Consider the following 11,918-nt stretch of genomic DNA (forward strand, 5'->3'; position numbering starts at 1 on the left):
TCGAAATGTACATGAACGCTGCATGGTAAAACAATGAAATGGTGGAGTATTTACAGTGTAGAAAATATACACGTTAAAACAATTTGGGGGGCAACCTCACCTCTTAGAGGATAAAAGAAGAGAAAAGAAAAAAAAAAAGAGAGAGAGATGGAAGTGTAAACAGGCAGTGTCACAGTGGGGGGGGGGGGGGGTGTCTGCTTTTAAACAACATTTATTTTCATCATTTTATTACCTGCGTAACCTGCTGCGGTAATAATTTAGGTGGGAACGATTACATAAGTGCTTTTTATTTGTCTCACCCCCAAGGTAGCCAGTAATCGGCTGAAAGTTGTGCAGAAGATCACAAAAACACAGACAAATACACGACATGTGGACTCGAACGACTCCCAAACGTATCAGGATTTAACCTCCTCTATACCCTTATTCTGCGAAGCGTATATACATTTGCTCTTGGTCCGTTCTTTCGTAGGATGTGGGTTTGGTGGATTCTTCTCCCCCCCCAGAACGGTGTGTGCAGACACGACTTGTGCCATTTCCAGCCGCTACGTTTCTTCTTTCGACAAAACCGCGGCGATGCAAAAGTACGTGAAGGAACATTCGCGACGACAAATTTTGCACACCATAACGACGGAGGTATGCAAACGCCAATGTGGGGACACGTGATGGGTGGAGGAGGAAAAAATATAAAATCATTTCATCATAATCATCATGATCGTCATCTCAGGAACGCAAACATTGCAGCAGGAAAAGAAAAAATAAATGGTTCCCGTCCAAACCACCGCAAAACTCGCGCACCCCAAAAAACAAAAAGTACGATTATTACAGAGACAGAAGACATATATGTCCCCATGCACGGAGCAGCACAGTGAATGCACCTTGGTCTCCCGTATTAAATAGTAACCGAAAGCATCCCTTCCCCTGCTCCTACGTACATCTGCCACTCGCCTGCGCCGTGAAGAACTGTAGCTGCAGCTACGCAGCCTCCCTGCGAGTGCATGCGCCCAAGACGTCAATTATCCTCTCCGCAGTTCCCGATTCCCGCTCGTGTTCTATATAAAAACCCCAAACCACTGTGCACGTTGCCGGGAACACGAAAGCGCTAAGTCGCACGGCCTCCTGCGGGACCTACGGCGGCTAAAACACAGAGAGAGGGGGGCGTGGCGGCGGCGTGACACGGGGCTGAGTGCTGCAAGTCCACAACATCGACTGCATAAAACAAAGAGAGAGAGAGAGAGAGAGAAACAAAAGTATTTGTCGTTTTTTTTTTTTTTTTAAACACACGCAGAAGTGTAGTCTGTAGGATTTCAGTGCAAGACGTTGCCGACTCCATTTTTACACGGGAATAAGTGTAAGCTGCTCTGGCGAGGCCTCGGGTGGAGAGCTTTGCGGTGCCTTCATGGGTGCGAGGACTGGTGCACAGCATGCTGGGAGGTCGCCGTCGACTGCGGTGAGTGGACTGGCGTGGGCGGGGCCAGCGGAGGGTGGGACAGCCCGCTGGCCTGTGTGTTGGGGGAGGGTGGGGGCGTTGGACGCTTGAACTTATCCGGGCTGTTGCTTCTTCTTGGAGATGGTCTCTGAAGAAAGAGATTGGATTCATTAGAACTAGGGCTGTGCGATATGACTAAATTCATATTGTGCTATAAATTGAACCATAAACAATATATATTTATTGCCACATATACAGTACAGGCCAAAAGTTTGGACACCTTCTCATTCAATGTGTTTTCTTTATTTTCATGACCATTTACGTTGGTAGATTCTCACTGAAGACATCAAAACTATGAATAAACACATGTGGAGTTATGTACTTAATTACTTATGTACTTAATTACTTCACAGTCACCGGACCTGAACCCAATCCAGATGGTTTGGGGTGAGCTGGACCGCAGAGTGAAGGCAAAGGGGCCAACAAGTGCTAAACACCTCTGGGAACTCCTTCAAGACTGTTGGAGAACCATTTCAGGTGATGACCTCTTGAAGCTCATCGAGAGAATGCCAAGAGTGTGCAAAGCAGTAATCAGAGTAAAGAAACTAGAATATAAAACATGTTTTCAGTTATTTCACCTTTTTTTTGTTAAGTATATAATTCCACATGTGTTCAGTCATAGATCTGATGCCTTCGGTGAGCCTTCGGTTTCGCTCAGATGACTCGACGTTTTCGCGAGGAGCAGATATTTCTGCGGTACGGCAGTATAATCTCTCCTGTTGACCAAATGTATATCTCACACCGCTTATACGCCGCAGCTCTAATCAGAACGTTTAAATTAAAGCGCTGATAATCTGCATGTCGGTAGTGGGCGTGGTCTGTACAAGGGGTATTGGGAATGTGGAGAACCGAGGGAAAGCAAATCTTCTAGGGGTCAGAAAATGTCCGTTTGCATATAGGACCTGTGGTAATTGTGCGTGTGTGTCATCAGGGCGCGGTGTGGCTGGTGCGTGACTCACCGCGATGCCGTGGGACGAGCCTGGGTGCACGTGAAGGCCAGGGCTGTTGTAGTAGGACATGCTCGCTCGCGTCAGCGTGGTTGGGGGTGTGAAGCCCACTGTATGGCTGGCATATGACAGGCCTGCCAAGACAAAAATAAATAAATAATGATCCTGTCCTTCAGACTGGCACCGTTGATTCAAGATGAAAACAATTCACTCATGCAAGTTGCTCTGGATAAGAGCGCCAGTCAAATGAAATGAATGAAACGCTCAAGCAAAAGAGCTGTGATCAGTAATTAATTCCTAATCATAGGAAAAATATCTATATTTTATGACTAGCTTAGTACATACACGTTTACAGTTTGGATAATGTATGATTTATTTTAAACCACATATTTCATTGATATTGAGACTACAATCCGAACACATAATATGTCAGTAACAAAAAAAAAAAAGAGCACAAACCCCCCCTACATGCACAATCTTTCAACGTGAACATTGATGTTTTTTTTACACTATCCAAAGTGACAAAATATATTTTACAAAATATATTAACATTAGCATAAGTAAAGCAAAATTTTTTTTCTTGCAATTTACTGTGTGTGTGTATAGATGAACCGATCCTCAGCGTTACAGCCGTAACACACCTGGTGATATGGGTCTGCTGGAGCTCGGTGAGGGGGTGTACGGAATGGGGCTGGACACCGTCCGCGGCCGGAGGCCTTGAGCAGACATTTCATTAAAGTACCTGGAGCACGGACAAGCAATTCAGTTTTATATTCACACAGTCTCATTACTGTTAAAGGAATAAATAAATAATAATAAAAAAGAGAGCGAGGTCCTCTCTACCGTACCTCTCGTCGTCCATCTCCAGGCTGCTCTCGCTCTCGGACAGCTGCCGGCACAGCGCTTCCCTGCGCTCAACCTCCCGCTGGAGCTTCCGCTGCAGTCGGATGTTCTCCTCGCGCATGTGCCGCTCTTCCTCGATGTACTGGGCGCGCTTCTCCGTGTCTGATGGCATAGATGAATACTGTAATTAGGGGGCAGTTAAGGAAGCGGCCCCGTAATCAGAAGGTTGCCGGTTCGAATCCCGATCCGCCGAGGTGCCACTGAGCAAAGCACCGTCCCCACACACTGCTCCCCGGGCGCCTGTCATGGCTGCCCACTGCTCACCAAGGGTGATGGGTTAAAAGCAGAGGACAAATTTCACGGTGTGCACCGTGTGCTGTGCATCACAATGACAATCACTTCACTTTTACTTTGTCACTGGAGTCTTTGTCATGCGATGGAAATGACAGACAACAGTCATTTGATGAAAACACAGTCTAAATACGGCTGTAGCTGCACTTTCCTTTTAGAGCGACAGCGGTCGTAAAACATGAAAACGGCGGCCACGGAGCAGCGCGAAAACCACGGCCTACTCCGCAGACGTTCCGTAACTGTCACCCTCCGCACGGTTACGACTCGGAAGTTTCCAGACAGGGTGTGGCAACGCCACCCACACTTTTCTGAACTTCACTAACGTGGCATTTCCATGAGTGGAAATGGTTCAACCAATACGCCAATATACTGTAACAGCAGAAACGCAAAACATAGTACAAAAAAAATGCACTGATTTACGAAAGTCCTTTTTTTCATACGGCTGCAGAACCAACCGTATTGTGAGGAATGCGGTATGTTAATCGGTATGCTCTCATCATAACAATAAATAAATCAATTTGCCCTTCAAAATAAGAGATTTAGTGGCTGAACAGGCCACATGATTGTGCATCATGTGACTACATGGGTATCGACCGCAGCAGGCGATTTCAGACACGGCCCAAGAAACCCTACAGCCAGTCACCTTTAACCTTTCACGTTTGGGTCACTGTGCACACGGCGGATTACCAGCGGCCACCTCCCCGGGTCTGACGTGACAATCGCGCGTGTCCACCAACCCATGAAGCGCTTGGTCAATAAACGCTGGGGAGCGGACGCTGAACAAACACCGGTCCTCTTCCTCGGGAAGCAGCTGGTGGCTTTACGGCTCAGGGTGGTAATAGAGGGGAGAGAGGAACGCCCATCTGTTTACATGGCAAATAAAAGGATAAAACACCACAGGTCCACCAAGTAATGGCAACCTCCGATGCTGACGTATGAAAAGATTCAGCGTTTTCTCGAGTAGTGACCTTTCACCTCTGCCTGTCTCACTCTAATGGACGGGCTGAACATCTGGCCCAGGCCGCTCTAAATCACCAACTCTCAACGCCCCCCACTGATAATGGCTTCTTCTCTGGACCATGTCAGTCCGCCGCATCAACGGAGGCCAATTACCGCCGCCCTGTAATTACGGACGTGAGCCTTACTGCTCACATCCAACAGAGCCTGTGGTAATGAGGCCAGCCGGATCATTCCGGTGGCGTGACCACATTTCTGATGGGACCACCAGAGCGCTGCCGCTCGGGTCACATTGCGCTGATCTTCATGGATCCACCGGTTTCAAGCAGGTTCCATGGGGTGTACAGGGTGGGCCATTTATATGGATACACCTTAATAAAATGGGAATGGTTGGTGACATTGAACACACATTTTATAAGTGGTCAGTAACTTGTAAATAACTCATGAAAGAATAAAGTTACGTTAAAACCAAGCACACCATTGTTTTTCAATAAATTTGATGTGTCACATGACCCTCTTCCTATTGAAAAAACTAAAGTTGGATCCAAGATGACTGACTTCAAAATGGCCACTATGGTCACCACCCATCTTGAAAAGTTTGCCTCCTCACATGTACTAATGTGGCACAAACAGGACGTTAATGTCACCAACCATTCCCATTTTATTAAGGTGTATTCATATAAATGGCCCACCCTGTACATAACTTGTTTATATTAGCGACCTCATGCAAGAATCCAACATTTACAGCATTTACCAGACGCCCTTATCCAGAGTGCCTTACAGTCAGTTGTTACAAGGACAGTCCCCTCCTGGAGACACTCGGGGTTAAGTGTCTTTCTCAGGGACACAATGGTAGTAAGTGGGGTTTGAACCTGGGACTCTGAGGTCTTTTGGTTCATAGGCGAGTGTCTAACCCACTAGGCTCCTACCAACTCAACAAAAGTGAAAATTTGTTTCTTGCACTCTGCTCTGATTGGCTCAGAGCAGTGATGAAATCGGACCAGAAGTTAAGATTTACAAAAGCGGACCAAGACAGTCCTTAAAAAACAAGCGACGACTAAAAAAAGGAAATCTGTGGCAAGACCTCAAGTGTGTTCACACATGATTCAGGATTTCATCAGCTTGAGTTCTTCACCAGCTTTGACCCGAAGGCTGCAGCTCCATCTAGAGGACGTTCACAGGCCTCACACTTTCCCCGCCACACTAAGTCCAACCAGCCACATTCATCATAAGCCAATTAATGAAGACCTGAGCCTGACGAGGGCAGAGTGGAGGGCACGCCCCTGGTCAGGCTTCACCAGCCTGTTCCTGGAGGTGCGTGACACTGAACACGTGACGTGGGTCTGATAAACGTTCCATCAGGGGACCCCGCCAGGACAGATTGACACCAAAAGCAGGAACTTGAAACTCACGCTGGAGCTCGGCCGTGCGCAGGCTCTTCTTCAGCCTCTCCACCTCGCTCTTCAGGAAGCGGATATGGCGCATCATGTTCTCGGGAGAGTCGATCTCCATGGAGATGTCCCTGGGCGACGGCGGCGCAGACACCGGCTGATCCAGCTTCTCCTGAAGGATTCTGGACCGGGAGGAATGCACGACATACCAAACAAGATCTCACACTGTACTCAACGTAGCAAAAAAAAAAAAAAAAAGAACTGAAAGCAGGATCTGTCACGCGGAGGACATTTGATGCCGTCCCCCAAAGTCACAACTTTATGGAGAGTCAAAAAATATATACATTATATATCCGTGGAAGCAAACCTCTTCTCCGCCTCTAGCTTGTCCATGCGCTTCCATAATCGGTTGACAAGGGCTTCTTGTTCCTGCTCCAGTGTGTTCTCCAAGTCAATCTTTTCTCTTCTGAGCTACAAAAACCAAAAAAGAAATTAGAAATTAAACGATTCAAAATCGTTCCGATTCCCAGCGGTAATAAAAACCATAAAACACGATCCGCACACAGTAGTTGCTCGTCCACTCGCTGGGACGGCGGCTACAGAGACGGACCCGTGGACCAGACGAGGAGGTCGTACCTGCTCCAGCGTCAGCTGCTTGGAGATGGTGTCGTTCTCCAGCTTCTTGATCTTCTTCATGAGCTTGTTGACCTGGAACTCCTGCTCCTGCTCCAGGTGCTGCTCCAGCTCGGCCTTCTCGTGCTGCAGCTGCAGGCGGCGACGGGTTAAAATCAGGTGGGTCTCACGCCTCAGAATTTAGCTAAATTTAGCTCACAGAAAATTAACCGCAACTAATTCTCCAGACTAAAGCTTCAAATTGGGCGCCAAACTGAATTGTGGGTATGTCACTGAGTGCCTGGACACATACCGGCAAGGGCAGTTAGCTCAGCTGGTTAAGAGTGTGGCGGTCTAGCAGGTACGGAAACAGACCTGTAGAAGGTCACCAAGGTGCCACTGACCACAGACGGCTCCCCGGGCGCCTTTCATGGCTGCCCACTGCTCACCAAGGGCGGCGGGTTAAATGCAGAGGACACGTTTTGTTGTGTCACCGTGTGCTGTGCCTCGCAACGACAATCGCTCCACTTTCCCATATCTTGGACGAACCAGAAGCATTATACGAAACTCACCTTGCACATACACCGGCCAGTCGGCCTGGTTTATAGCGGGTTAAGCGGCTATTACACGTGTGAAAATGTGGTAAAAACCGGATTCATTTACTCAGATGCGTTACGGATTTTAAATGATTCCAAACCACCAGGCAAGTTCTGCATTTATAAGGTCATCCGTGTGTAAAAAAAAAACAAAAGGAAATTCCCGCCCAGGAGATAAGCCTGTTCCCTTTATCACAGTGGGAGAAAGCTGGAGCACGTGGCAACCGGCGGCATACGCCACGCCCGCGCGCCACCTGGAACACGGCGCTGGCGCAGGGCGCGTTCCCACGGCTCCGAGCGGCTGCGGAGCTCAGCAGGTGCGTGGTACGGCGAGGAATGTGCACGCAGATGGAAAACAGAAAAAATAAAAATCGGACCGAGGCTTCGCACCGCCAGTCAGCGTTTACCAAGGGAACAGGAGGAGGTGCGGTGACGAGCCGTACACGCTCACTCTGGCCTGAAGCCTGAAATGGTAGCATTTGCAAAAACCTTGTGAGGAGCCGTCTGGTCCTCGCATTCTTTTGGAAGCAGGCGCACGGCAAAGACACCGCGCCGTTCGCTCTGTGACCACAGGCTTCCAAGGCGAGCGCGTACGATCAAAGCCGAGGTTGCCGTTTACGGGCAGGAGATAAGGGTCGGCCTTGAGCCGACCGAACAAACCTGATAAGGCAGGCCGGGTTCGGCGATGCAACGGAACAAGTGCAAACCCGTCTTCATACATTTCGTTGTGGGACCGACAGGGACGTGATGAAGCCCGCAAGCAGGAATTCGAAAAAAAAAAAATTTCTATTAAAACGAATAAGCGGCAGACACAGTAAGGTAGGTCTGCATTGCAGCGAGTGAGGCATCGTGCATGTCCCATTTCACACACTAGATAAAAAAATAAAAATAAAAATTCTAACAAGCATTGATAAGCAAAGCCATAATCTATCATAATCCATTTTACTCTAGTTCTTCTTCTTTATTACACAACTAGGGATTAGGGCTGCACGATTTGGAGAAAAAGACATATTGCGATTATTGAGATCAATATTGCAATATGCGATTGCGATATGCTAAATGACACTTGCTTGTATACCAATGAAAAGTCGCATACTAATAGTGAAATGTTTAATTTCAAAGTGAAACATACAAACTACTTATAACAACCTGAAATGCCCAGTGCTTTCAAAATACAATATTCTACAAAATTAAATAAATCACAAAAAAATGTTTTATATTACTGTCGAACAACAAATCCTGGTAAGGCTAAACAACTGTTTTGATTATATTTGGCCATCATAAAATCCTGTATTATAGTTCTTACGTTTAACCAAAACGTTGTTTGGAGGCTGACTTGAACACAGGGATGCATAGCTTTGCTAGCTTAGCTAAGGTTAAGATTTGTAAACTGAGGTGAATTTCTTTAGGAAACCTTCAAAGTTTGAGAAAAGTTAATTAAACAGCTAAGAACAATAGTTAATGCCTACGTTTAGCCAAAACGTTGTTTGGAGGCTGACTTGAACACAGGAATGCATAGCTTCGCTAGCTTAGCCTAGCTTAGCTAAGGTTAAGACTTATAAAACAAGATTTTATAATGGCCAAATATATTCAAAACAATTGTCCCGCTTTACCTATGAAATGTAATCCCCGGGATCTGGTTTGGAGCATACAGCGGTTTGTACAGCCCCAAGCGTGTGATATTGTCTCGATACAGGGACATCAAATATTTTCGTACACAAATTTAGCTCAATCCTCAACAAGCACCATTGTGGGCAACTCTCACAGCTTCCTCGTGGTCCGACAGCAGTCTATAGTTCTTCGTTCTCGAAGTAAACAGTATGCCAAATGTAAAAAAAGACCCATTGAATATGGCCAGCAAGGTATGCTTCCACGTGATACCTGATAATCATTAGTCAAGTTTGCGCCACAATTTATTTTTTTAATAATAATAATAAAGTGAAGTGATTGTCACATGTGATACACAGCAGCACAGCACATGGTGCACACAGTGAAATTTGTCCTCTGCATTTAACCCATCACCCTGAGTGAGCAGTGGGAAGCCATGCCCGGGGAGCAGTGTGTGGGGACGGTGCTTTGCTCAGTGGCACATCGGCGGATCGGGATTCGAACCGGCAACCTTCTGATTACGGGGCCGCTTCCTTAACCGCTAAGCCACCACTGCACCATGATATTACAGGCATAGCACGAAAGATCAGTAGGTGACAATTACAGTACTCCAGTGTACTTGACTAAGTAGCAATTGACTAAAGGACACTAAAACACTAAAGCTTATTCAAAACAATTTGCTATTAAATTAGAATGAAAATGCTGTCTCTCTCTCTCTCTCTATATATATATATATATATATATAGAGAGAGAGAGAGAGAGAGAGAGAGAGAGTTTACTTTAGCTTCTCAGACAGAGGTTTTACATAAAGTGACTAGTGGATGAGCGACAGTAAATGACACGTCATGCTCAGCAACGAAGGAGTTTTTAAATTTGACATGCGACCGGTCAAATTAATATAGTTCCACACAGCAGTTTCCATGTGAACAGAGGGCAGAATTTCTTTATTTTTTCGTCATGACCTCAGTCCAAGCCCAGCGCCATTTACTCCATATGCCTTTATCGACATCTTTGGTGTCTTCCCTGGCTTAATAAACATGTTGTACGCGATGTTGCCGTTCGCAGGTGGAGCGACTGCTGGGTCAGTGCAGGGAAGGCCCGCCCCCTTCCCTATCTCTGGTTGGCCCTTGACTGCACCCATCAGACATGCTGTCAGACAACTGGATGAATCTCATTTTTATTTTTGTATTTTCACAGCCACGTCCGGCGCGGCGCCTGAATGCTTTCAGCCCTGCGGTTCCAAGGTGCGCACCGAGATCGAGAACCCGAGCGCGGAAACTCACCTGCATGAGCTTTCTCGACAGCTCGTTGGTCAAGAACTCCTCCTCCTTTTCGTAGTTGACGGCGAGCGTCTCCTTCTCCTTCTGCAGCGCCTGGATCTTTTTGAAGAGCGTGTTGCTGATGAACTCTTCCTCCTGCTCGGCTCGCGCTTGCTGCGGGCGAGACGTCCGCAACGTTACAGAACCAACAGAGTTCTTCACATCCCGACACCCCCAGAATCTACAAAGCGGGCCGACGGAGACCCGGTTAAATATTCACGGCGGGTCGGCAGGACGCGGGCACAGTGACGTGCGGGCGGGCCCGGGGACAATGGCGCAACCCTGTGACATGCAGGCCGACGTCTCTTCTGCTGCAGAAATCGGAATAAAGTTCAGCAGCTTGCCAGTTTCGTCCGGTTGGATTTCGAGGTTCGTGTGACATCTGCCGGTGCCACGACGCAGGGTGACCATGCGTTTATGAGTCACGCCCAACAATATGTGTGTGTGTATATATATATATATATATATATATATATCCTTAAAAACATTTATATTTACATGAATGAGACCACTAAGGAAAACAGCACACACAAGCTACCAAAAAAAAAAAAAAAAAGACACTAAAACATTAGGTGGTAGTAGCCTAATGGGTAACACACTCGCCTATGAACCAGAAGACCCAGGTTCAAATCCCACTTACTACCATTGTGTCCCTGAGCAAGACACTTAACCCTGAGTGTCTCCAGGGGGGGACTGTCCCTGTAAATACTGATTGTAAGTCGCTCTGGATAAGTGCGTCTGATAAATGCTGTAAATGTAATTAATTCCGTACCTATTAAAAGATGCACTGGAACATATATTTGTCATATTTACTTCAGAGACAACACGGAACAACTGTTAACCAGGTATTCGGCCAGCCAGCCAGTCCGCGCGTCATTTATAAGAGCGACGCTATTAGTAATAAAAGGTAATGAAGATTCGCGGCCCGCTGTCCGAACACACGCGGTTCGGTTCGGCGACGAACGGAGCCGGAACACGGGCTGCGTCGCGGAAAAACCGACCGGGAACGGACGCTGGACGAAGCTCCGCTCCGCTCGGACGCCGCAGAAACAGACTCGCGTCCCGTTCACTCGGGACACTCGGGCCGGAGCGAATCTCGGGCTAATTTAGCTTAGCCGCCATGACAAAGCTGTCTCATTCTCGCGTGATAAAGTATGACGGCAGCGGGCCGAGGCGCTGCGCGTTTTAACCGAGCCGCGCTAGCTTGGCCGCTTACGATGGTGACGCTGGCTTTGCGCAGGTCCCGGTTCTCCTCCTGGAGCGCTTTGCACTTCATCTTGAACGTCTCCAGCTCGATCTTCAGCACTTTGTTCTCCTGCTGCAGCGAGGCCAGGCGGTTCGTCAGCTCCTCCAGGCGGAACGGGGAGATGACGACGCCCGGCTTGGCGGACGAGGAGCACTGCGGCGCAGCGGGGCCGCCGCCACCGCTGCCCGGCCCGTCCGTGTCGCTCTCGCTCGCGCTGTCCGCCATTGTTCGCCGAGCGTCTGCGGGCTGGCGGGACCGAGGCTGGGCGAGCCGCTCCCCCCTGACGGCCGGGGACGCTGCAGCGACACCTGGCGACAGACGCCGCCGAGTGCAGCCGAAGAGCTATTGGCCTCAGCAACAGTTTGATGCGAGGTGGTCCCGCTGGCTAATGCAGGCTAATTTTCCTGCAGAGGGACGGCGGCGTCATGAATCGGGTGTTCTGTCGGATTGTCCTGCCTTGTCAGAATTTCCTACCGGAGGATTTTTTTATAGCGACTCTTCCGGCTAGCTTATTCATATAATAATTATACTATTATACTGTCCGTAAACCACAAGTAGAATG

At 48.0% G+C, this 11,918-nt stretch overlaps 1 protein-coding gene across 1 annotated transcript; it reads right to left on the reverse strand.

Annotated features, from left to right (window-relative positions):
* Window positions 1–190: 190 nt before the first annotated feature.
* ccdc6b (coiled-coil domain containing 6b) lies at window positions 191–11,640 on the reverse strand. The gene is made up of 9 exons (XM_028967156.1): window positions 11,327–11,640; window positions 10,075–10,224; window positions 6,612–6,740; window positions 6,343–6,446; window positions 5,997–6,157; window positions 3,282–3,438; window positions 3,075–3,175; window positions 2,446–2,567; window positions 191–1,574 (listed from the first exon to the last, which is right to left on the reverse strand). The coding sequence occupies exons 1-9, from the start codon at window positions 11,579–11,581 to the stop codon at window positions 1,395–1,397; spliced, it is 1,359 nt and encodes a 452-aa protein (XP_028822989.1). The 5' UTR covers window positions 11,582–11,640; the 3' UTR covers window positions 191–1,394.
* Between the last annotated feature and the right edge of the window lie 278 nt (window positions 11,641–11,918).

The sequence above is a fragment of the Denticeps clupeoides genome, chromosome 2, assembly GCF_900700375.1.
Source record: "Denticeps clupeoides chromosome 2, fDenClu1.1, whole genome shotgun sequence".
NCBI classification, from domain to species: Eukaryota; Metazoa; Chordata; class Actinopteri; order Clupeiformes; family Denticipitidae; genus Denticeps; species Denticeps clupeoides.